Source organism: Dendrobates tinctorius, unplaced genomic scaffold (genome assembly GCF_039654945.1).
Source record: "Dendrobates tinctorius isolate UK_male_01 unplaced genomic scaffold, ASM3965494v1 ptg000223l, whole genome shotgun sequence".
In the NCBI taxonomy this organism is placed as follows: domain Eukaryota; kingdom Metazoa; phylum Chordata; class Amphibia; order Anura; family Dendrobatidae; genus Dendrobates; species Dendrobates tinctorius.
The window spans coordinates 16832032-16859543 of NW_027361890.1; the positions used below are offsets into that span (position 1 = coordinate 16832032).

The 27512-nt window shown below is 45.6% G+C and overlaps 1 protein-coding gene across 1 annotated transcript in view; it reads left to right on the plus strand.

Annotated features, from left to right (window-relative positions):
- The first annotated feature begins 1374 nt into the window (after positions 1-1374).
- Positions 1375-27512, plus strand: part of TOP1 (DNA topoisomerase I) — a 90829-nt gene continuing 64691 nt past the window's right edge. Inside the window, exons 1-2 of the mRNA XM_073555354.1 lie at positions 1375-1632; positions 2062-2086. Of these exons, the coding sequence (XP_073411455.1) occupies positions 1600-1632; positions 2062-2086 (58 nt within the window). The 5' untranslated portion in view covers positions 1375-1599. The remainder of the gene's footprint in view (positions 1633-2061; positions 2087-27512) is intronic.

Here is a 27512-nt window from a genome sequence, read left to right on the forward strand (position 1 = left end):
CACGCATTAGACACGGACAAATGATTTTCTATGGGGTCCCTCGCACCAGCCGTATATTTCTCATCCGTATCCTACGCTCCGTGCCACTCGCAGCATGCTCTGATTGTCAGCGTACTACGGCCGTAGTACGCCAATGCAAGTCTACGGGTGCGCAAAAAATACGGATTACACACGGACCACACGTGTGACTTGCGAGAAATACGCACCCGGTGTCTTTTAGCAAAGCCGGCAATTCAGTGCGCTATACAGTAAACTCACACTGACAGGTTTAATAAAGAAACGAAAGAATAGATATAGACACATAGAATACATATATATATATATATCTATATATATGTATTCTATGTGTCTATATCTATTCTTTGCTTTCTGTTAGAAACCCTGTCATAGGGCTCCATTATATGTCCATTTTGCAAGCCTGCGAGAAAATTTCGCCATACGGATGCCATACGGATTACATACGGATGCTGACATGCGCAAAATACGCGACCACACCTGGATTACGGATGACATACGGAGCACTGTTTAGGGGTCATTCATCCGTATTACGCATGTAAACTATGGACCATATTTTGCGCTGGTTAGTGTGACCCCGGCCTAACAGTTTTTGATGCCTCCACCAAGTTGATTTAAAGGGAATCTGTCACATCTACCTGTTCCTGCCTTTAACACTTGATATGATCATGTTGTCATCCATGCCTTTACAGATGCAATATGTTGCTCCTTAACTGTAAAATGCTTGTTTTCAAGTATATACAAAGGAGGCTTAAGTGCTCTTGGAGTTTCAGAGCACTTCCCAAGCCCCTTCCTCTATTCCCAGTCTCACCTTCTGATTGACAGCTCAGTAGTTTGACAGCTCGTGAGCTGTCAGTCAGGCAGATCAGTGTGGGGCTGGGCAGGACTAGTGGAAGGGAAGCTCGGACACTTCCAGGGCAATTAAGCCTCATTTGCATAATGCATTTATACAGTGATTTTTCCAGAGAGCAACAGATAGTACAAGATGGGGATAACATAGAGAAGCACGGCCATATAAACAGTTGTGGGATGTAATACTGTAAAATGATTAGTGCGCATGTGTAAACGGAGCCCTACACCCGGCACTTGTGTATGTAGCAGTCGCCGTCAGCCCGTGATCACAGCAGGCACATGGTGATCGGCTGATGCAGTGCAGCCTGGCATTGGCAAGAGCTAGGACACTGTGGCCTGTAAACGAGCGGCCAGGTCTGGCTCACAGGACAAAGTCCGCCTGATGGCAGCTCCTGGTAACCCCAGCAGAGCCTGCGAGGACGCGGTGACTGGAGCAACCCCGGTGACATCAGCCGGGAGAGCCGCCGTGCCGCGCGGAAGAGGCGTGCCCGCCTCGCTACTCCGCCTTGTCCTTTTAAATGGTCCGCGCCTGCGCAGTGTGACCAAATCGGGACTTAGTAGTTACACAATCTGCTGTACGTCTCTGCCCACTCTCATTTTGCTTGTGCTGCTCCTGGCTGTGCCCGGCTCCTTCCCCCAGCCACACAATACACCGCCCAGCAGTTCTCCGTGTGCCCCACCAGCTGCTGCTGCCCCCAATTCATTCAGTGCCCCCTCCTGTACCTCGTCACCATGAGTGGGGATAACATCCAGAACGACTCCCAGGTAAGTGCCCTCCCCTCTAGTGCAGTGGCCCAGACATGACCATTGCAGGTGGCTTAGGGTCATCCCAGGATGCTGCCCCCATAGTGTGCCCCCCATAGTGTCCACCCTCCAGGATGCTACCCCTATAGCGTGCCCCCTCACTCCTGGATGGCACCCCATTCTGCCCCCCCAGGATTCTGCCCCCATAGTCTCTGCTCCATTCTGGGGTACACACTATCTCCTGCTTCATTTACTTGTGGCTCTGGCTGTCTATAGAGACTTGGGGGGGCTCGGGACCCCTCCTCATGCCCAGGCCTGTGTGCACTGGAGGGCACCGCACCCGGTTATCCCTGGTGGGTCACATCTGGGGTCTCCACCACCATTTCTACCATGTTCTTCGCTTTACAAGCTCACCCCCTAATCACTCTTCTTGTTCCCCTCTCTCCGTAGATTGACTCGAATTTTCGGGCGAACGGTGAGTAATTGGGGTCCCCGTGGGGTACAGTGTGGGGTGCACGAGTGCTGGTGGGGTGTGGGCCCCTGCTTTCCCGTCTCTCCCTTCCCCCTCCTCCTCACTCTCCTTCCTCCTCTAGAAAGGGCAGACATGGCGTCCAGAGACTAAGTCCCGTCTCCTCGCTCACCGGCTCCTTTGTTCACCTCCAGCCCCTCATATCTCGCCCATCCACGCTTAGATCTGCCATAAAATGCGGTCTTCTGCTTCAGCCCGACCCGAGCTCCCCGTTTCCCGCCTCCCCGGCCACCAGAGACCTCGTTTCCCCTGTGTTTTCCCGGTGTAAAAGTCGGCAATCAGGCGGTGGGGACTTAGTCTCTGCGCCATTTTCTTTTTCTGTGCTTGTGTCTGTGTGAGGGAGGCTGAGGCCTGGGCTGCGGGGCTGACATGGCTGCTGCTTCTCCTGACAGAAGACACAGCACAACTTGTACACGTCCCCTGAATGCGCCATTATTGGCCCTGGCAGCAGCCATTTATCATGTTCTGTGTGTAATTACCTGTCCTTAGGAACTAGAATCGTGGCTGCTGGGGAACTACAAGCCCCACCATCTCCTCAGCAGAGGTCTGAATTGTGAAGTCTAATATACAACATAATACTCCTTTTCTGTTGCCAGTACATCCTCACCCAGCTTTTCCAATCTCCTGAGTGGCAGCCTCTTAACTTTTTATGCAGAAGCTGGTCAGCCGGGCAGCGGCGGCCGTGTAAGTGGCACCCAGCTCTTATAAACTGATTATTCTTTTTTATTATGTGGTTTTACTCTTTTGGGCACAAAATGGAGAATATTTTGCAGGTTACAAAAACCACGTCGGGGTTATTACCGACTTATATCCTCAACTGTCGGTGGTGGTTATGGCTGCCGAGTTTCCTGAGGTGCCGGAGAAGGACACGTTGTGTTAAGCAGTAATTGCTTCAGGAAGCTTCTTTTTGGGGGGGGGGGAATCTTTGGAACATTTTGTTCTTTTCCTGAAGCTTTTTTTTATTTTCAAAAAAAATTCCATGCAAAGTGGCTTTGCGTTAGGGTGTGTGCACACGCTGCGGATTGTGCTGCGGAATTTTCCATGCGGATTTGTGTAAAACCGCGGGTCAAAAGACCTGCGGTTTATCTGTGGATTTTCTGTGGGTTTCCCCTGCGGTTTGACACCTGTCATGGAGCTGGTGCCAAACTGCAGTGGAATCCGCACAAAGAAGTGACATGCTGCGGATTTGAAACCGCAGCAAATCTGCACGGAAAATTCCGCACCGTGTGCACTGCGGATTTCATTGTCCATTGATTATAATGGTACTGTACACCGCAGCGTGCGCACACACCCTTACACTCGCCCTGCATCTTTTTCTGTCCCACTCTTAAAGAAAAAATAAAAAACACTGGAAAAAAAAAAAGGCGACATGACGCCAGAGACGAACCACTGTTAGTCTTCTGCTTGAAAATTGAGGTTTAAGGCTATGTTCACACGTTGCGTTTTTGCTGTGTTTTTTTTTTTTTATGCACGTTAAACTGCATTTTACAGTACCAGCAAATGCTATGGGATTTCAGAAATCTCATGCACACGCATTGGTTTATTTTTCTGACTGATTTGGAAAACTGCTGCTTTTTTTGCAAACTGCAGCATGTTGCTTTTTTCAGCGTTTTTTTTTGGATTGTGTAGCGTCTTTTCACCCATAAGAAACAATGGGTAAGTGCAAAAACTGCAGCTATCAGTATTTGGTGCAAAACCCTAAGGGTACGTGCACACGCTGCGGATTCCGCTGCGTTTCCGCAGCGGTTTTGGCCGCTGCGGACACGCAGCAGTTTTAGCTGCGGTGTACAGTACCATTCATTTGAATGGGAAAAAAAAAAGGCTGTGCCGACGCTGCGGAAAAAACCGCGCGGATTTGCTGCGGTTTTGAATCCGCAGAAAGAATTGACATGCAATTCTTTCTGCGGAAACCGCTGCGGGTTCCTATCTCCACCATTGTGCAGATAGTGAATCCGCAGGACCAAACCGCAGGCAAAACCGCAGATAATCCGCAGGTCTTTGGACCTGCGGATTATCTGCGGTTTTTGCAAAATCCGTGCGGATTAATCCGCAGCGGAATCCGCAGCGTGTGCACGTACCCTTAGGCTATGTGCACACGTAGTGAAAGGTGCTGCGGATTTTTCTACGCAGATTTGGGAAAATCCGCAGGTCAGAATGCCTGCGGTTTCACACCTGTACAACGGAGAAGGTGTGAAACTGCTGCGGAATCCGCACAAAGAATTGACATGCGGCAGATTGTAATCCGCAGCATGTGCACAGTGGTTTTCATTTTACCATTGAAAACAATGATACTGTACAACGCACCTAGATCTGCTGCGGACCCGCAGAGCCAAAAACGCTGCGGATCTGCAGCAGAATCCGCAAAGTGTGCACATAGCCTCAGGTCGTTGCATCATGTGGGTTTTTTTTTTGTGGGGGGGGGGGGGGGGGGGACTGAACTTTATCACCATGCACAAAAAACAACAAAAACGCTGTAAAAAAAAAAAATCAGCAAAAACCTGCTTTTTGTAACTCTGCAGGTCAAAAGACCTGCGGTTTTACCTGCAGTTTTGCCCTGCGGTTTTTCATCTCCTCAATGGAGGAGATGGTAAACCGCAGCGGAATCCGCAGAAAGAATTGACATGTCAATTCTTTCTACGGTTTTGAAACCGCAGGAAAACCGCACGGAAAAATCCGCACCGTCTGCACTGCGGGTTTTTTTTCCCCATAGATTTGAATGCTACTGTACACCGCAGCAAAAACTGCTGCGGATCCGCAGCGGCCAAATCCGCTGCGGATCTGCAGCAGAATCCGCAGCGTGTGCACACAGCCTTACTGCCAAGAGAGCATGGTTTGCCTGCGGAAAAATACACAGCAAAAATGCAGTGTGTGAACAAATCACAAAGGGAACATAGCTTTAGAAGTGAATGGGAAGAGTTTTCCAAGCAGTTTTTCCGGACTATGAACATAGCCTGAAAAGTGCGTCCAATTCACCCCTGCAAGTAGATATGTAATAACGATATCATTCTAAAATTGCGGTATCTGGAGAATCCAGCGTGTAAACACCAGATTATCATGAAATCCCGACTGCTACCTGTGAGGTGTAGTGTTGCCAGTGCACATGGATTCTTCTCAGTCCTCCGCTGCTTTCTCATGGTTTCCCTCCTGCCCAGCACTAGACACATTGTTTTCGGCCAAGTTCAGGATTGAGACTATACTCTAATCCTTGACATGAGAGGTGCTTTAGGGAGAGAGAGCGCTTCCATGCAGTGTCTGTATAAGTGGCTAGAGGAAAGCCCTGCTGGCATCTCGAGCTAATGTGATGATATAGGGGCAGACCATGATGGGCCCCGTACTGGGGCAATTTTGGCTAATCTACTGTACTTTATATCATATAGTAACTAATACTTTGGGTCATGAAAACATTTTTTAATCTTTCCCTTGGCCGATTTCACACATCTGACTTGCAGTCTGAGAAGGGACCGTCATGTCTGGCTCAGCCCGGGGTCTCCTGACCGAATCTCGACGGCCCCATAGGCATATATGAAGCTGCTTGTGTTCGGGGCAGGAGAACTGCGTCCCGAGCGTACTCAGACCATCTAATACACAGACCGAGTCCTGCCTAATTATGTTTTTTCTATATATTGTTAGATTATAGTAAAGCAAGAAGTAACAGCCATTATGTTAGATGCAGATTCTAGGGCAGGAGACATTGCCTGAGGCTGAAAATATTTCTGTGGGCTAAAGATCTGGTGGATGTCTGTGTGCAGGGATGCCCCTGCTGCCTCCGCCGAGTAGCACTCATCCCTGAGGTGCCCTACTATAACGTTCATGATAGAAAGTGGCGACTCGTCCAACACTGTCAGACAAGTGAGCAGCATTGGCTCAAGTTGTTAATGCCCAGTAGTGTATGCCACTTGCTCCATCTCAGGGATCGAACTCTGTGGGCACCAACACGTGTTCCCTCTATGCCGGAATTGCCATCTGTCATGTATGAAGGCCTTGTACAAGTATATAATTTCCTAAAAGGACGGCTTGGCCTTTGGAGATTGACCTTGAACATGCAGATTAACCCCTGATAACACTGGCTTTTGATTCGCATTATTTAGCAGTTTTAAATGGAGCATTCTTGGTGTCTCCCACCCTGGGCACTTGATTGACACTTCCATTATCTTCTTTTTTTTTTTTTTTTTTTTTTTTTTTGGGTATGCTGGCTAATATATTAAAGTTATTCCACAAATTGTGCATAGAAAGCCATACTAGTTGTATGAGGGGATTCTGACTGCATTTAGTAAAGCAGGGGCCAGTGCTTGGTATTGCAGTATTATAGTGAGTCTGTAGGTGCATTTAGGCTATGTGTATACAGCAGGGCTGTGGAGTCGGTAAGCCAAACCTGTGACTCCGACTCCTCAATTTCCCTTACACCGACTCCTCGACTCCCACACATATTGCTTATATTTAAGTGAAAAATTTATTGTAGTACAATGTGAACCTCAGACATTTAATCATTTTTATGATCCAATAATCAAGATATTTAGATAGAACAGAATATATATTGGTGTACTACCCGGTTTTCATTCTTTTTGGTACAGATACGATATGGATAGACAGATATGGATAAATGGATAGATAGAGCAGATTTCTAATCTGCTTTTGCTATTGAAAACATTATCTATGAGCTCAAAAACCTTTCAGGTGATGCAGTTTTTTAAAAAGGTGATCAGCTTTTGCAGCTGAAAAACGTATCCTCAAAAAACACAGGAAAAACGCTGTGTGTGAATGTAGCCTTAGATCAGGAATATAACAGCCATTTATAGGACATTTCATAACTTTCCCAAACTCCTATGAAAAAATATTCAGCACATCCTGCATTGAATTACTGTACCCAATTTATTATATATTTTAGGAGTCGGAGTCGGTACATTTTATACCAACTCCGACTCCACCAAAATGAGCACCGACTCCACGACTCCGACTCTGACTCCACAGCCCTGGTATACAGCATCTTTATGTGGATTCTGCCCAAAATCCACCTGAAAAAGTCCTATATAAAATTAACATATTTCACAGCAATGTCAAAACGACATTACTGTACACATGATCCATTTTATCTCATGTCTTTAAACCCTGAAGCAGTTGATGGGAATCTGTCAGCAGTTTTTTTTTTTTTTTTTTTTTCGCTACCCCATCTGAGAGCAGAGACCCTGATTGCAGTGATGCCACCAGTTAATGAATACTGGGCTCCATTTAAGCGCTGTCTGTGTACATTGTACATCAGTGGTGGGGTCATACAGGGCTCATGAATATGGAGGGCTACCTGGCAGCAGACCTTAGTGAGAATCTCCTGCTGACAAATTATTTTTATCAAAGCTACAGCAAGTAACCCAGTAAGGCCATGTGCACACGATGCAGATTTCCAGCGGATCCGCAGCTGATTTTACCACGCAGAAACGCTGCATATCTGCATTGTGATGTATAGTAGCATGTTAATCAATAGAAAAAAAACGCTGTGCAGACGCTGCGGATTTTTCCACGCGGTTTTCTTGTGGTTCAAAATATGCAGCATGTTACTACTTTTGTGCGGTTCTCCACCTGCTCCATTCTCCAAATCCGCAGGGGAAAACCCGAAGAAATCCGCAGGAAAAATGCAGGTCATTTGACCTGCGGATTTCTTCAATTCTGCGTGGAAAAATCCGCAGGGCAAAAAAGTACGTGTGCACTTAGCCTAAGTGATACATCGCTCTAATCCGTGTCTGACACTCCCCTTGGGTTTCCTTAGGGTTCTCCTGTTTCCTCCCACATTCCAAAGATATACTAATAGGGAAATTAGATTGTGGGCCCCATTGGGGATAATGATGACGTATGTAAAGCGCTGCGGAATAACATAATAAACTAGATGGGCATTTCCTGAAGGAAATACATGGTGCTTGAACAGCGCTGCCAGCTTTACAGCAGTGTATCAGGTGTCGACTGTAAGAAAGTAAAGTTAGAATATGAATGTTGTGTATAGCCACTTTGGCACATTTGGCACCTCTGTAGCCACTTTGGCCACTTGGTAGCCACTTTGGCACATTTGGCACCTCTGTAGCCACTTTGACCACTTGGTAGCCACTTTGGCACCTCTGTAGCCACTTTGACCACTTGGTAGCCACTTTGGCACATTCGGCAACTCAGTAGACACTTTGGCCACTTGGTAGCCACTTTGGCACATTCGGCACCTTGGTAGCCACTTTGCCTCGGGGGCCACTTTGGCGCTTAGGGGCCACTTTGGCACACTGGGCTTCTAAAGCCACTTTGGCGTCCGACTGCAGTGATGGCAAACCTTGGCACTCCAGCTGTTGGAGAACTACAACTACCAGCATGCCTCAACTGCTGCAGGTTGCAAGGGCATGCTGGGAGTTGTAGTTTTACAACAGCTGGTGTGCCAAGGATAGCAATCACTGGGTGGGGCTTTTCAGAATCCATTGGCGCGCTGCGACTTTAAGGCTGGAGTCACACTGCCGAATTTCTCATGCGATAATCGCATCGCATAGCACAGACTGGCCGGCACCTTTCCTGACCTGAGCTTGACAGGGTGATGGATTACTATGCAGCTGTCAAGCTCAGGTCAGGAGAGCCGACAGCCAGGACAAGGTTTACCATGCGAATCTTGCACGAGAAATACGCCAGTGTGTCTCTCCCCTTAGACCTTGAATCAGCGATCTGTCAGCTTCTATTAGCTAATACGGGTCGTGTGTGGAAGCTGCATTCGCATAGCTGCCATCTTTGTAAGGTCAGTGCACCTGCGCTGTGGCTTCAATCCATTAATTGCAGAAAACGCAGAGAAGAAGTAGAATAATAATTATAAAAGGTAAGAAATCGTATTACAATATGTTGCTTGAACCTAGAGGTTCAAGCACCATAATAAATAGTAAATTATGCTGCTGACAGATTAGGTGGCAAAAACTGGGTATCAAATTCCCTTTAAAAGATGTGACCTTATAATTCTTTTGTCAGATTCTGCTTGGAAGCCGCACGCTTTCTATACTAGTTGAAAGTGTAGAGTAAAAGACATTGTGTCCATATAGCCTAAAGGCCCCTTTACATTTAGCGATGCACCAGCGATCCCGACCACGATACGACCCGGTCAGGATCGCTGGTGCATCGCTAAATGGTCGCTAGTGAGCTGCCACACCGGCAGATCTCACAGCGACATAGCGGCGCAGCAGCGGTCGTTACTTACCTGTCAGACACAGCGATCCTGACGTCCTCCTGCCCGCGTCCACGCATCACTCATCGGCGTCATTAGGAAGCGCCCGACAAGAAATGGAGCTGCACGATCAGTGACAGACAGCGGGGGAGCCGGTCAGAGGTAAGTATCACACATATAGCGATATCGCTAAAGCGTCACCAATTTTGTGACCCCCGATCGGCTTTTTCCTCACACCCCGCTATCGTAGACTGACACGTCTCACTGTATGTGTGTGGATCGAGAGACTGTCAGTCTTAAGGCAGTGATCCCCAACCTTTCTCTCCTTGAGAGCCACACTTAGGCCTTCTAGAGTCGTGAGCCACATTCAGAGCCCTCTGAGTATTGACATCCACCTACCTTCCCCCACAATAGTGATACCCAGAGCTGCCGCATTGAAATGACTTTGTAGCATTATACTTGCTCCCCACCTTTCACCCCATATTCAGTATTCTCTTTCAGAACACTCCCACCACACCATCTCTTCCAGTGCCGCCTCTGGCAGTATCAGCTGTTTATGGCTGGGGTCACACTTACGAGAAACTCGCACGAGTCTTGGCGTCTCAATACCCGTCACTGCCGCAGACACTTGGGACCGGAGTGTGCGGCTCCATGTATTTCTATGCAGCCGTACACTCTGGTCCGGGTGCCGGCAGCAGTGCCGGGTATTGAGGCGCGAGACTCCTGCAAGTTTCTCGCAAGAGTGACATTGACCCCGGCCTATAACGGTCACTCTACAGAGGTTTTGATATAACAGGTGCTGCTAATCGGTGGGGGGCTGGGTCCAATTATGTGCCTCTGTATTTGCTTTTCTGCATGGGGCTACTCACAAGTCACCATCTGGAATCCCCTGCTCTTCATAGATAGCTAGACTTGGTGCTAATGCACCAAGCTGGCAGATAGTGAACCACACGTCACTGGCCCACAAATCACAGATTGGGGACCCCCTGGCCTTAGGGCCCCGTCACACATGGCGATCTTGCTAGCGAGATCGCTGCTGAGTCACAAGTTTTGTGACACAACAGCGAGATCGCTGTGTGTGACAGCGAGCAGCCCCCCTGCCGGTATCACTGATCTCTCCCGCTGGCCAGCGCGCATCGCTGCGTGTGACAGGCGGGAGACCAGCGATCAGCTGGTAACTAACGTACACATCGGGTATCCAAGGGACGTGTGTCCCTTAGATACCCGATGTGTACGTTAGTTACCAGCGCGCTGATGCAGGGAGCTGGTAACAAACGTAAACATCGGGTATCTAAGTGACGCACGTCCCTTGGATACCCGATGTGTACATTAGTTACCAGCTTCCTGCATCAGCGCGCTGGTAACTAACGAACACAGCGACGCCGCGTGCTCTGCGTTGCTGTGCTGATCGCTGGTGAAGCTGTCTGTGTGACAGCTCACCAGCGATCCTGACACATTGATATCGTTGTCGGGATCACTGGTGAGTCGCTATGTGTGACTCCAGCTTAAGAGATCAGGTGGAGAGAAGCGCCTGGACTGGCAGACTGGTCAGCCAAGACACGTAGAGCCTGATTTGTGCATGTTTTTTATCTAGGTTTTGAGGTTCATTTCTTCTTTAACCCCTTAGTGACAGAGCCAAATTTTAAAAATATGACCAGTGTCACTTTATGTGGTAATAACTCTTGGGCGCTTCAACAAATTCCAGTGATTTTTGACACTTTTTTTCATGACACATTATACTTTATGATAATGGTAAATTTAGGTTGATATGTTTTGTGTTTTATTTATAAAAATATCAGACATTTGACAAATGTAAAAAAAAAATAGCAATTTTCAAGCTTTGAATGATTATCCCATTAATTCAGATAGTCATACCACAGAAAAACATTAATAAATGATAATTCCCACATGTCTGCTCTACATCAGCACCATTTGAGGTTTAAAAATGTAGCAGTAATTTTTCATTTTTTTTCAAGGTAATTTACAAAATTATTTTTTTTTTAGGGACCTATCCAGGTTTGAAATGACTTTAGGGGTCCTATATATTGGGAAACCCCCCCCCCCCCCCCCCGCAAAGTTATACCATTTTAAAAACAACACCTCCTGACATCCTGAAAACTGCTGTCAGTTTATTAACTCTTTAGGTGCTTTTCAGGAATTAATACAAAGTGGTATGATAGGAATGGAAAAGTTGATTTTCACCACCTAATTGTCACTGACTTTTGAACCTGTTACTATAGCCGACAGACTCTTAACCCCTTAAGGACCAGGGTTGTTTTCGTTTGTTTTTCGCTCCCTTTTTTCCCCAGAGCCATAACTTTTTTTTATTTTTCCGTCAATGTGGCCATGTGAGGGTTTATTTTTTGCGGGGAAAAAAGTGCGGTGAAATTGCAAAAAAAAAAGTGCAATCCCACACTTGTTTTTTGCTTGGCTTTTTTGCTGGGTTCACTAAATGCTAAAACTGACCCACCATTATGATTCGCCAGGTCATTATGAGTTCATAGACACCAAACATGTCTATGTTCTCTTTTATCTAAGTGGTGAAAAAAAAATCCAAAGTTTGCTAAAAAAAAAAACCCACCGTTTTCTGAGACCCGTATAGTCTCCATTTTTCGTGATCTGGGGTTGGGTGAGGGCTTATTTTTTGCGTGCTGAGCTGACATTTTTAATGATACCACTTTTATACAGACAGTCTTTTGATCGCCCGTTATTGCATTTTAATATATTGTCAAAGAGATCAAAAAAACGTAATTCTGGGGTTTTGATTTTTTTTTTTTTTTCTAGCTACGCCGTTTAGCGATCGGGTTAATGCTTTTTTTTTATTGATCGGTCGATTCGGAACGCGGCGATACCAAGTATGTGTAATTTTTTTTATTGTTTTATTTTGAATAGGGCGAAAGGGGGGTGATTTGAACTTTTATATTTTATTTTTTTCATATTTTTTAACATACATTTTTTAAAAATTTTGTCATGCTTCAATAGCCTCCATGGGAGGCTACAAGCATGCCATACTTGATCGGCTCTGCTACATATGGGCGATGAGCAGATCGCCTATATGTAGCAGAATCACTGCATAGCTATGAGCGCCGTCCACCGCGCTCATAGCAAAGCGGCATCAACAATCAGAGGTCTCCAAGAGACCTCTGGTTGTTATGCCAACGCCTCACTGACCCCTGATCACGTGACGGGGGTCAGCGATGACCTCATTTCCGGCCCGGCGTCCGGATGCGCCGGTTAAACGCTGTTGTCAGCTGCGTTTAACGGGTTAATAGGTGCAGGTTGATCGCAATTCCACCTGCGCCTATTGCGGGCACATGTCAGCTGTTCAAAACAGCTGACATGTCCCGGCTTTGATACGGGCTCAGCGCCGGAGCCCTTATCAAAGCAGGGGAAAGGTCCAATGATGGACTGTGTCCGTCATTGGACATTAAGGGGTTAAGACCACTATTTGCTAGTGAATTGCCAAGGCAAACATCAGGACCACACAATCATGATCTCAGGGTGCCAATAGGGATAAAGAGGGAGAAGCCCCACTCTTTTAAACATTTATATGAAGTAGTCAGTATTGGCAGCAGCATCTAAGGGGTTAAACAGATATGGACGGTGACAAGCCTGATCGTGGCTGATGCAGCAAGTTGTCAGCTGTAGTGTACAGCCGACAGCTGCTGGACTGTCACCTGTATGGGGATGCTAGTCTCTTATATCTCAGGTCAGTTAAAAGACGTATTGACTGTCATTAGGGGGTTAACTTGCCCCTTTTTTTGAAGTGTTTTATTGTTTTTGGCATTTTTTTCTTATGTTCGCATTGTGGGCAGAGATTGGGATTTCCAGATGTTTTCGGCTGACAGATCAACTGCAACCTTATTAAAAAGTTGCAAAATGTTCTCCTGTCCAGTCCTCGGGTAATTTTTTTTTTTTTTTCTTTCTGTCCAGAAGGTATTTTGGTGCAATTTTTGCTCTAATATGCAAAGTAAAAGCAAAAGTAGACTTTTTGACTTTGTGCAAAATTCATGAACCACTTGTGCCATTTTGTATAATTTAAAGTAATATCCATTAGGACAAAAAGAAGTGACTGAGAAATACAAATGATGAATCGGGCCCATAGTCTTTATCTGGCTTTTCTCTATTGTTTTCTCTGAAGCACCACAGGACTCAAGGTAAAGCCTGCATGGCAGCAATTACACAGTCAAACTGTGATTTCTGCGGCATGTGGTTCAGGCAGGATGATTCAGATCTCTGGTTCTCTTTACAAGCCAGTCACACAAGCTATGATGTCAGTAGCACACTTCCAGTTCGCACGGAGCAATGTGCTTCCGACACATTAGGTCATGAGCAATCATCTACTGTTAGGTTTCTCAAACATAAGCCGATAATCTGGGTCACTTATTTTCCTTTAGGATCAGTTTGAATATGATAACATAGACTATAATAAAAGCCAAAGAATAGATCTGCAGGGTAATAATTTGCAAAGTTCAGCATGTACCGTAATCATTTGACTCAGTTTATGCTGATCCGTAGAGTGCCAGCAGTGACTGTAATGAGTGCCCTGATCAGCATGTCTGGGAGTGACCCTCAAAGTGAGAGACGTTTGTCCAACACTTAAATCCGATTCACATTGTCCTAAGTGAGACTTCACATTTAGTCCTTATTATTTACATAGATTTGGTGTCCAGCTATGTTGGAGGTTCCTGTGTGCTGGATTTGCTTTCTTGCTAGTTGGGTAGTCAGAAAGCAATCCAGTGTAAACTGGGCTCTGCTACATTCTGATATCTGTAATTATAAGTGTGCTTTGGAACTGTCTGCCTCTGAAGATCAGTTTCTAGTCCATGCGAATGGTCCCTTTTCTGTACAATCTTCATTCAGATGACTGAGGCAGTAGCTGAGGTTTCTGCACTAAATCTGCTCCATGTGAATGTAAACTAATATCAGTGTTGGTCACAGAAGAGAAGTTCTATAGATGGAGCCTCCACTATTACTTGTTAGACCAGTTTATAGCTTTAGACATTGACCTGTCACACTGTTGTGGCCACCACAGCCTTTCTGAGAGGTTTCAGAGATGACACAAGAAATGTAATTTGCTCATGCTACAGCTAATATTCAGGGATTATTCAGTATGGTGTTTCCTAATATAGAAGCACCCAAATAAAAGACTGGAAAGAAACAAAGCGCAAATAGGGTTTTATCTGGGTAAAATGGCCAACAGAATTGTCTAATGGTGCTCACCTGGTCTGGTTGTGTGGAGAGAACTACAGATAACGCTTAGGCTTCTGTAGACCCACGAAAGGATGACAGGGCAGGTAATGGCGAAATGAAAGGGTTAAGTCTATTCTGCCACATGGAAAAGAAGGATGCCAATCTGAGTGCGAGAGGTTTATTTGTCAACACGTTTCGAAGTATACCATGGTTGTCCTGAAGAAGTATGTATACTTCGAAACTCGTTGACAAACCTCTTGCACTCGTATTGGCATCCTTCATCTTTTCCATGTGGCAGCGTAGATTTAACCCATTAATTTCTCCATTACCTGCAATATAGTAGCATTGACCCACCTTCCATGTTGACACAAGATGTGGTGTGAGTTGTCTGTGATGATTCACTTGTGGTTATTGGGGCCCTCTGTATATAACGTTCTCATCGAGATGTATCTTGCAAGTTGTGAGATTTGGCCTCCATAGATCTGCTTTGTTTTTCAAGCACAACCCATCTATCCTCAATTAGGTCGGAGTCACCCTAAAAGCATGAAAAATCCGTCCGTCTTCCTGCTGGGAGTTGCTCGAGTGTCATGCAATCCGATTTTCACACCTAGCATCCGATTTACATCCAAATGCAGTGTGATTGATATCCTATTGCAATGTGGTTTTAATATGAGCTTTTACATTTATTTATTTTACTCATTTTCATAGCGCCATTAATTCCACAGTGCTTTACAGACATTATTGGCACTGTCAACGCTGAGATCTCATCTCCCGAGATCTTGGGGCCGAGATCTTCATCTGCGCATGCGCCACCCCCAGCAGCCATTTTCTCGGAGTTTACATAGGAAACCATGGAATTGAGGGGGGGCTCTGGCCTTTCACAAAATGTTGGCAGAGCCCCCGCAGCAGCATTGGACAGACTCAGCGGCGCGCTGCACATGCGAACACCCCCTCATCCCATCCTGCCACAATGCTCCGCTCTTTCCTCCTCCAGCTGGGTCCCTGCTCCACCGCAGCTGGTAAGGTATATCTGCGTTATAAGACGCACCCCCATTTTCCTCCCAAATTTGGGGGGGGGGGGGGGGAGTGCATCTTATAATCTGAAAAATACGGTGTGTGTATGTACAGTTGTGGCCAAAAGTATTGACACCCCTGCAATTCTGTCAGATAATACTCAGTTTCTTCCTGAAAATGATTGCAAACACAAGTTCTTTGGTATTATCTTCATTTAATTTGTCTTAAATGAAAAAACACAAAAGAGAATGAAGCAAAAAGCAAAACATTGATTATTTCACACAAAACTCCAAAAATGGGCCAGACAAAAGTATTGGCACCCTCAGCCTAATACTTGGTTGCACAACCTTTAGCCAAAATAACTGCGACCAACTGCTTCCGGTAACCATCAATGAGTTTCTTACAATGTTCTGCTGGAATTTTAGACCATTCTTCTTTGGCAAACTTCTACAGGTTCCTGATATTTGAAGGGTGCCTTCTCCATACTGCCATTTTTAGATCTCTCCACAGGTGTTCTATGGGATTCAGGTCTGGACTCATTGCTGGCCACCTTAGAAGTCTCCAGTGCTTTCTCTCAAACCATTTTCTAGTGCTTTTTGAAGTGTTTTGGGTCATTGTCTGGAAGACCCATGACCTCTGAGGGAGACCCAGCTTTCTCACACTGGGCCCTACATTATGCTGCTAAATTTGTTGGTAGCCTTCAGACTTCATAATGCCATGCACACGGTCAAGCAGTCCAGTGCCAGAGGCAGCAAAGCAACCCCAAAACATCAGGGAAACTCCGCTATGTTTGACTGTAGGGACCGTGTTTTTTTTTTTTTTCTTTGAATGCCTCTTTTTTTTTTTCTTTTTTTTTTTTTTTTCTCCTGTAAACTCTTATGTTGATGCCTTTGCCCAAAAAGCTCTACTTTTGTCTCATCTGACCAGAGAACATTCTTCCAAAACGTTTTAGGCTTTTTCAGGTAAGTTTTGGCAAACTCCAGCCTGGCTTTTTTATGTCTTGGGGTAAGAAGTGGGGTCTTCCTGGGTCTCCTACCATACAGTCGCTTTTCATTCAGACGCCGACAGATAGTACAGGTTGACACTGTTGTACCCTCGGACTGCAGGGCAGCTTGAACTTGTTTGGATGTTAGTCGAGGTTCTTTATCCAACATCCGCACAATCTTGCGTTGAAATCTCTTGTCAATTTTTCTTTTCCGTCCACATCTAGGGAGGTTAGTTAGCCACAGTGCCATGGGCTTTAAACTTCTTGATGACACTGCGCACGGTAGACACAGGAACATTCAGGTCTTTGGAGATGGACTTGTAGCCTTGAGATTGCTCAAGCTTCCTCACAATTTGGTTTCTCAAGTCCTCAGACAGTTCTTTGGTCTTCTTTCTTTTCTCCATGCTCAATGTGGTACACACAAGGACACAGGACAGAGGTTGAGTCAACTTTAATCCATGTCAACTGGCTGCAAGTGTGATTTAGTTATTGCCAACACCTGTTAGGTGCCACAGGTAAGTTACAGGTGCTGTTAATTACACAAATTAAAGAAGCATCACATGATTTTTCGAACAGTGCCAATACTTTTGTCCACCCTCTTTTTTTATGTTTGGTGTGGAATTATATCCAATTTGGCTTTAGGACAATTCTTTTTGTGTTTTTTCATTTAAGACAAATTAAATGAAGATAATAATACCAAAGAATTTGTGTTTGCAATCATTTTCAGGAAGAAACTGAGTATTATCTGCCAGAACTGCAGGGGTGTCAATACTTTTGGCCACAACTGTGTTTGTGTGTGTGTGTGTGTGTGTGTGTGTATATATATACCGTATTTTCCGCTTTGTAAGACGCACTTTTTTTCCCCCAAAATTGAGGGGAAAAAGGGGGTGCGTCTTACAAAGAGGATATACATTTGCGCTGCCACTGAGGGTACTTGCCGCGGCACTCTGTGCCCTGATGCTGCCGCTGCGCTGTCCGCCACCGCCGCGCTCCCGTCCCCCGGTGGTTTCTTCCGCCCCACCGCCGCCGCCGCGCTCTGTCCCGTTCAGCGTGGGGGGGTCTCTGTCGCTCCATGCCTGCTTTCTTCCTGGAAAATGGCCGCCGCGCATGCGCAGACGGACATCTCGGCGCTGAAATCTCATCTCCCGAGATTTCAGTGCCGAGATGTCCGTCTGCGCATGCGCGGCGGCCATTTTCCAGGAAGAAAGCAGGCATGGAGCGACAGAGACCCCCCCACGCTGAACGGGACAGAGCGCGGCGGTGGGGCGGAAGAAACCACCGGGGGACAGGAGCGCGGCGGAAGAAACCACCGGGGAACAGGAGCGCGGCGGTGGCGGACAGCGCAGCGGCAGCATCAGGGCACAGAGTGCCACGGCAAGTACCCTCAGAACGGGACAGAGCGCGGCGATGGCGGCAAACACCGGGGGATAGGAGCGTGGCGGTAAGAACCGGGGGAGAGCGTGGTGGCAAGCAGGCACCGGGGGACAGCGTGGCGGTGGTGGCAAGCACTGGGGGACAGAGTGCAGCGGTGGTGGCAAGCAGGCACCGGGGGACAGAGCGTGGCGGTGGTGGCAAGCATCAGGGGACAGAGGGCGGCGGCAGTAACAGACACCGGCAGCGGCACGCTGCACATCAAAACACCCCCTCATCCCAGCAGCAATGTTCCACTCCGGCCTCCTCCATCACCACCCCTGGTAAGCAATAAGACGCATGGATTATAAGATGCACCACCATTTTATTAAAAATAAAGTTTTTTTTCCTATTTTTCTCCTCAAAATTTGGGGTGCGTCTTATAATCCGGAGCGTCTTATAAAGCGAAAAATACGGTATATATATATATTTATTTATATGTGTATCACCAACTAATCACAAAGCATCTTCCATTTCACCAGCGCTGTTTAAAAGAAGCTGAGCTGTGATTGGTTACTATGAGCGACAGTTTTCCAACTCCACAACACCACCTCAGCAGACAGTGACAGGGTGGGAAAACTCTAGCATCCCCGGGAACATAAGCTCCCCGCCAATGTCTGCCCCCCAGAAAGGAGCAGAGAGCACATGACAGAAATTAATTCCCCCCCCCCCCCCCCGCCCATATACTTATCACTCATCCTCCATCCCTTAGGCACATCTTCCCTCTTAAAGGGATCTTCGGTATGGAAGTCAGGGCAAATCCCTCAGCGCTCTGGTTCTGACCCCAGGCTTCTATTAAAGGGATCATTGGTATGGAAGTCAGGGAAAATCTATCCAGCGCTTTGGTTTTGACTCCAAGCCTCTCTTAAAGGGTTCCCCAGTATGGAAGTTAGGACCGTTCCACTCAGCGCTCTGGTTATAACCCCAGGGTCTCTTAAAGGGATCTCCGGTACGGAAGTTAGGGTAAATCCCTCAGCGCTCAAATACTCACCCCAGGCTTCTATTAAAGGGATTATTGGTATGGAAGTCAGTGCAAATCCTCTCGGAGCTCCCCGGTATGGAAGTTAGGACTGTTCCACTCAGCGCTCTGGTTCTGACCCCAGGCTGACGGGATGATGTGGGATATTAGGGGTAGTAGTCCCATTTCTCTGGCTGATGGGATGATGTGGGATATTAGGGATAGTAGTCCAGTGGCTCTGGCTGATGGGATGATGTGGGATATTAGGGGTAGTAGTCTGGTGGCTCTGACGTGATGATGTGGGATATTAGTGTTAGTAGTCCAACGACTGTGACAGGATGATGTGGGATATTAGTTCTACTAGGTGGATTGAATGGCTGCCACGATGTTGATGTGAAGTCAGCACAGCAGAGGCTCTGTGTTGCTCCTGGGGACGGTGGGTAAGGCGCATTTTTGTGTTAACATACTGCCCGTGGACCAATATTATGTTTTTTAACCCCCTTAGCGACCACTGATACGCCTTTTAATGGCGGTATTTAACTGTACTAAAACCACAGCGCCGTGGAGAAAGTGAATAGCGCCCCCCAGTGTCCGATTTTCTCTGGGGGTAGCTGAGACCCTAGAGAATATGAATCGGTCGGCTTTTACCAACCCCGCTTTTGCGATCGCCGTTATTATCCCTTTAACGGCGACCGCCAAAAAAAGCCGCGATTTTACATTTAATTTCTCTTTCCTCTGGTGTGATTGCACATCAGAGGAGAGAGAAAGAAGGTCCCCGATGTCAGCCCCCCCCCCCCCCGGTACCTCTCCTTGGTCCTCTGTCCCCTCCCGGTAAACTATCATCGTGATCAAAAGAAACAAAATAGTACATAATCCCCCCCCCCCCCCCCCTGTTTATCACCCCCTTAGTCAGGCTAACATAACGAAATAGAGAAAATATTTTTATTTTTTCAGTTTTCCATTAGGGTTAGGGTTGGGCTCGGGTTAGGGTTGGGCTCGGGTTAGGGTTGGGCTCGGGTTGGGGTTAGGCTCGGGTTAGGGGTGAACTAGGGTTAGGGGTGAACTAGGATTAGGGGTGAACTAGGATTAGGGTTAGGGGTGAACTAGGATTGGGGTTAGGGGTGAACTAGGATTGGGGGTGAACTAGGGTTAGGGCTGGAGCAAGAATTGAGGGGGTTTCCACTATTTACCAACTTTGGGGGTCTAAAAAATCACTTTTGTGGAAATTAAAAAGACTTTACTTTCACAGCTCTGCGTTTATAAACTTCTGTGAAGCGCTTGGGGGTTCAAAGTGCTCACCACACATCTAGATAAGTTTCCTTAGGTGGTTTAATTTCCAAAATGGGGTCACTTGTGGGGGGTTTCCACTGTTTAGGCCCATCAGGGGCTCTGCAAACGCAACATGACGCCCGCAGACCATTCCATCAAAGTCTGCATTCCAAAATGGCACTCCTTCCCTTCCGAGCTCTCCCATGCGCCCAAACAGTGGTTCCCCCCCCCCCCCCCCCACATATGGGGTATCTGCGTGCTCGGGACAAATCGCACAATAGCTGTGGGGGTATGATTTCTCCTGTTGCCCCTGTAAAATAAAAATTTGGGGGCGAAAAGGTCATTTTTGTGGAAAAAAAATGGATTTCTTATTTTCACGGCTCTACGTTATAAACTTCTGTGAAGCATTTGAAGGTTCAAAGTGCTCACCACACATCTAGATAAGTTCCTTGGGGGGTCTAGTTTCCAAAATGGGGTCACTTGTTGGATGTTTCTACTGTTTAGGCACATTAAGGGCTCTCCGAACGCAACATGGCATCCGATCTCAATTCCAGCCAATTCTGCGTTGAAAAAGTCAAAAGGTGCTCCATCCTTTGCGAGCTCTGCCGTGTGCTGAAAAAGTGGTTTACCCCCACATATGGGGTATCGACATATTCAGAAGAAATTGCACAACAAATGTGGTTGATTTTCTCTTTTACCACTTGTGAAAATAAAAAAAATTGGTTCTGAAGTAAATTTTTGGCAAAAAAAAGTTAAATGTTAATTTTTTCCTTCCACATTGCTTTAGTTCCTGTGAAGCACTTAAAGGGTTAATAAACTTCTTGAATGTGGTTTTGAGCACCTTGAGGGGTCTAGTTTTTAGAATGGTGCCACTTTTGGGTATTTTCTGTCATGTACACCCCTCAAAATGGCTTTAAATATGATGTGGTCCAAAATTGTGGTGATGTAAAGTAGACATGTGAGAAATGTTATTTATTAAGAAATTTTTGTGACACATCTCTCTGATTTAAGGGCATAAAAATTTAAAGTTTTAAAATTGCAAAATTTTCGCCATATTTCCGTTTTTTTTATAAATAAACACAAGACATATCGAAGAAATGTTACCACTAACATGAAGTACAATGTCACGAAAACAGTCCCAGAATCAGCGGGATCCATTAAAGCGTTCCAGAGTTATAACCTCATAAAGGGACAGTGGTCAGAATTGTAAAAATTGGTTTGGTCATTAAGCTGCAAACTGGCCCTGTCGCTAAGGGGTTAAAGGGGCACAACCTCTTTAACTATTTTTTTTTTTTTGGAGGATTTGTAGTGGGAATTTAAATTGCAATACAAATATATGAAGATAAATCTGAGTAATACCTTATTTTTAGGACTAAGACACAACTCACCATAAGGCACAGCCATTATCACTTATTTTAATGTACAAATAAACTGATTGGGAACTGAAGAGATGCTGTACAAGCTGAGCTGTTGTACGAGCTTTGCACAGTTAACTCAAGGACCTTTCAGGATATATGATGACTCATGTGACCTGACCTGAAAGGTCCTTGAATTCCTCATGTGGCTGGTCCTTCAGCTTGTGCAGCCTCCGTTCTGGTCGGTAAGCTTCCTCTCCTGACCGATCAGTGTCACACCGGAGGAGAGGGCAGCTCTTCATGTTAAAAAGTTCATGTTGTTGTCTGAAAAATACGATGCCTATGTGGCTGTGGAAATTTTGATTTTATGTGATCACTATATAGGTGTCCCGGGATGAAAAGGAATGTTTGTCTATGGCTGCTTGCTTGATAGAATAAATCAAGTTTTCCATAAAGGACAGCTCTCTATATCCCCTGGATCCTATATTGCCATAAGTGATCTGATCTCCCGCACGGTGAGTGATGCAGCTACTCCACCCATCGTTCTACCAGCCTTAATGCAGGCTGTCGGCCACAGACATGGACTGTGAATCACTTGTTTTCCACCATACACCAGCACCCTGCTTTCCTATAGGGCGATATGGGATGTAAAGTAAAATTGCAAACAAATGCATTAAATTCCACTAGCAGCCGTAATGTACAATGTGTCAAGAACACTATTGTCCCCACATCTTTATTACCTACTACCTATATATTTTCTCTTCAGACATGGTGTGGGAATTAAGTTTTTTCTTTTTTTTCCAAAACCATTACATTTTTGTCTCAAATGTAACTGTCTAACTCCTGTAGTTTTCTTCTGGAATATCTTGTAAGAGAAGACGCAGTCCCCTGATCCATACACCTCAGTCTTCTGTGAATTCTTCCTTTACCACACAAGTCTGTGATAATCCTATAGAAGTGACTTTGACTTGATAACAAGGACACCCACATCGCTTTTGCTGATTGGGTGTCAGCCTCAAAATCAGTTTGGTAGCAGGGATACAGCATTCTGAGAACAATTAAGGAAATTTGTGCCCCAAGCGAATACAGGTGGTAGAAAAGTAAAAGGTTCATTCTAGTGAATGTGGCGACTACTACAACCGCTCAGTACAAGCTTCTTGCTGAATGTGTGTAATGTAGAGAACCATGCAAATGTTGGTTTCTATTTCTGGTGCCCATGCTGAGCAGTGTAGATGACAGGAATTGAAGTATTGAGTTTGTCATATATTAGGCTGCGACCAGATTACTGTTCATGTACAGTACAGACCAAAAGTTTGGACACACTTTCTCATTCAAAAAGTTTTCTTTATTTTCATGACTCTGAAAATTGTAGATTCACTCTGAAGGCATCAAAACAATGATTTAACACATGTGGAATTATATAATTAACAAAGTGTGAAACAACTGAAAATGTCTTATTCTAGGTTCTTCAAAGTAGCCACCTTTTGCTTTGATTACTGCTTTGCACACTCTTGGCATTTTCTTGATGAGCTTCAAGAGGTAGTCACCAGAAATGGTTTTCACTTCACAGGTGTGCCCTGTCAGGTTTAATAAGTGGGATTTCTTGCCTTATAATTGGGGTTGGGACCATCAGTTGTGTTGTGCAGAAGTCTGGTGGATACACAGCTGATAGTCCTACTGAATAGACTGTTAGAATTTGTATTATGGCAAGAAAAAAGCAGCTAAGTAAAGAAAAACGAGTGGCCATCATTACTTTAAGAAATGAAGGTCAGTCAGTCCGAAAAATTGGGAAAACTCTGAAAGTGTCCCCAAGTGCAGGGGCAAAAACCATCAAGCGCTCCAAAGAAACTGGCTCGCATGAGTACCGCCCCAGGAAAGGAAGACCAAGAGTCACCTCTGTTGCGGAGGATAAGTTCATCCGAGTCACAAGCCTCAGAAATCGCAGGTTAACAGCAGCTCAGATTAGAGACCAGGTCAATGTTACACAGAGTTCTAGCAGCAGACACATCTCTACAACAACTGTTACGAGGAGACTTTGTACATCAGGCCTTCATGATAAAATAGCTGCTAGGAAACCACTGCTAAGGACAGGCAACAAGCAGAAGAGACTTGTTTGGGCTAAAGAACACAAGGAAATGGACACTAGACCAGTGGAAATCTGTGCTTTGGTCTGACGAGTCCAAATTTGAGATCTTTGGTTTCAACCACCGTGTCTTTGTGCGACACAGAAAAGGTGAACGGATGAACTCTACATGCCTGGTTCCCACTGTGAAGCATGGAGGAGGTGTGAGGGTGCTTTGCTGGTGACACTGTTGGGAGTTTATTCAAAATTGAAGGCATACTGAACCAGCATGGCTACCACAGCATCTTGCAGCGGCATGCTATTCCATCCGGTTTGCGTTTAGTTGGACCTTCATTTATTTTTCAACAGGACAATGACCCCAAAGACACCTCCAGGCTGTGTAAGGGCTATTTGACCAAGAAGGAGAGTGATGGGGTGCTACACCAGATGACCTGGCCTCCACAGTCACCAGACCTGAACCCAATCGAGATGGTTTGGGGTGAGCTGGACTGCAGAGTGAAGGCAAAAGGGCCAACAAGTGCTAAGCATCTCTGGGAACTCCTTCAAGACTGTTGGAAGACCATTTCCAGTGACTACCTCTTGAAGCTCATCAAGAGTGTGCAAAGCAGTAATCAAAGCAAAAGGTGGCTACTTTGAAGAACATAGAATATAAGACATAGTTTCAGTTGTTAAACACTATTTTGTTAATTATATAATTCCACATGTGCTAATTCATAGTTTTGATGCCTTCAGAGTGAATCTACAATTTTCTTAGTCATGAAAATAAAGAAAACTCTTTGAATGAGAATGTGTGTCCAAACTTTTGGTCTGTACTGTACATCCTAGCAATTTTGTCCCAAGACAGCATCTTGGAATTTATCCTTATCCGCCATATTGTTAGGAGCTGTCATCTGTACTGTCACGTCTTAGTACATGCCTGCTTCCCCATTTAGTAGTAGTTCTACATCACCTCTGAGAGCTCTGCCTGGTGACGGTCCTCTGTTATTCCTCCTAGACTTTTGAGAAGAATAAAACTAGCTGGTCTGGTGTCATGCCACTGTACTCAGGGTGCTCAATCTATTGCAACTTATTATATATACTTGCAACCTGGTCATACGGTGCCCGTTCTCAGCAATAGTGGACCATGAAAGAAGGTGGCCAGGCCTAATGAATCCTATATTTTATCGACTCCTGTGGGGGAAAGGGTTGAAGGTAAATTGGTTGTAATCCAATATACAATGTTCTTTTGCACACCAAAGATGCCTCATCATGGCAATGTTGTCCTGTAATGGCAGTGGTTTTCCAGTAAGATAAAGCTCTCCAGGAAGCTGAAAAAATTGAAGCGCATGACAGAGGTGATTACTTTTGTCTTGGTGGCTAATAAAGCCATTATTGCAGTGGACTGATTTGTGCCCTCATGAGCATCCCAGTCATGGCATGTAGGACATGCCAAGGATGGTTTGTAGTTTGTAAGCTAGCAAGCAGGGCCCTGGCTCCTCTTGGTATCTGTTGACTTATGTGATTGTTATTCTGTAATGTCTTTTATTTTCTGTACAAGTCCCCTCTAAAATGTAAAGTGCTGTGTTGTATGTTGGTGCTATAAAAATAAAATTGATTGTGGCAGAGGCACATATAGTGGCTTGCAAAAGTATTCATCACCCTTTGCAATTTTTGTGTTTTGCTACTTCACAATGTGAAGTTTCACTTTTGTGAGGGTTTGCATCAGTTCATGTAACACATTTCCCTTATACTACTTCAGTGTTGCTTTAGCAGTATGCTTTGGGTCTTGTTGGAAGATGAACATCCATCCCAGTGTCAAATTACTGACAGACTGAAACCGGTTTTACTCAAGAATATCCCTGTATTTCACACCATCCATCTTCCCCCTGACTCAAACCATATTCCCTGTCCCTACTGCGGAAAAATATCCCAACAGCATGATGCTGAAACCACCATGTTTCACTGTGGGGATGGTGTTCTTGGGGTGGTGAGTTGTGTTGGTTTGGCACTAGACAGTGTTTACCTTGGTGGCCAAAAAAGTTCAGTTTTGGTCTCCACTGACCACAGCACCTTCCTCTCTTCATTTGGGGAGTCTTCCTCATGTCTTTTGGAAAAGTCAAAACGAGCCATACAGTTTATGTGCAAGTAAAGGCTTTTTTTTTCTGCCCACTCTTCCATAGAGGCCACGTCAAGTGTTTGGTTAGTGGTGCCTCTTGCTTGATGGTGTTGCAGCCCCTGTGGCCTTTCAGAAAAGATTGTATATACTGACAGACATGTGACAATTAGATTTCACTAAGCATGTGACTTATGAAGGTAATTGCTTGCCCCAGGAATTTGTAGGGCTTCATAGCAAAAGGGACGAATACTTATGCACATGCCAATTTTTAGTCATTTTATCCCATAAGTGTAATTTATGCCTTTATTTTTCTCACTTCACCAGCTTGGACTATTTAGTGTTGATGCATCACACAGAAATCATATTACAAAAGTATTTAAACACAGGTTGTAATGCTACAAAATAGCTAAAAAGCCAAGGGGTGAATACTTTTACAAGCCACTGTACATGCCTGTTGCAAGCCCCTAACCAGTTAGTTGCAAGTCTCTGTTCACCTGCTATTCTTGATTGGAAAATCTCACCACCTAAATGAACCCAATTGACTTTATTTTCAGACGAAATGAACTTATCTCCCATCAATATTGGCCAGTTATTCCCTGCTGTATATTACTTTGCCTTCTCAGTATTACATTTTTCTGTTGCTAAAAACTTGATACCTAGAACAGGAGTATCAATGGTATGCTAAACCAGCGACAATAAGGAGAATGTTAGCCATAAGAAATCTGTGCCTACAGGGGGTTTACCATGACATTGGCTCTTGTTATGTGACATTACTATGTAAATTTTCTATTCTCTGCGGATATAAACAGACAGCTCGGGTGATGGCCATAAATAGTGACAGTACAGCTTGTCATGGGGACGTTTTGTCGGCTTTACATTGAGATATCATAGACTATATAATGTGTGGATAAATCACAGCTGTGAGCATGCATTGATTTCCTCTACAAGAGAACGTTCACATTTAGATGTTTTTGTCACCGCTCTGAAAATGTTCTTTTCTTGGCCTTTTTCTCGGCGTGCGCTGGGCCCAGTGCAGAAAGTCTTGGGTGTCTTTGCATGTGATCTGTTAGTAAGTTTCTTTGATTCTCACCCAGCCATATTAAGATGCAACTAATTCAGTTCTGATTGTCAGTACAGTCAATAAAAGTGCATCCTACACCACATAATACACTGTAGATGCATATACATCGTGTATAAGCCGAGATTTTCAGCCCATTTTTTAAGGCTGAAAGTCCCCCTCTTGGCTTATATGCGAGTCATGTACCGGCGGTGTCAGAGACCATACTCGCCCCTTCCTGGCAAGTCTCTGCAGCCCCTGCTTCTCCGTAGGTCTCCTGCGCCTGTGTTCAGGGTTACCTGGTACCACTTATTAAAGTCTTGAATATGCGCATATTCATGCCTTTAATGAGCGGTACCGCGTGACCGCTGAACGCAGGAAGAAGACGACCAAGGGAGAAGCAGGGGCTGCAGAGAAGACCGTGCTCCAGGAGGGGGTGCGTGTGACGGGGGGCAGAGCAGTATTCACCTGTCCCCGTTACATCGCCATGCACCGCTCTGTCTCCGGGTACTCTGGCTGTGACATTCAGCAGAGAGCGCTCTCTGCTGAACGTCACTGCAGAGACCCGGGAGACAGAACGTCGATGGAGCGGGGACCAGTAAATATCGCCAGTGCCGAGGGCCTGAGAAAGTGGCGACACCGGCACCTGGCCCACGTAGCGCGCCAGTGTCACCGCCTGCTCTTGACACCGTCACCTGGCCCCCAGCCAGAGGTGAGTATGTCATTTTTTTTTTTTTTTTTAATTGCAGCAGCAACAATATATGGGGGTATTTATGGAGCATCTT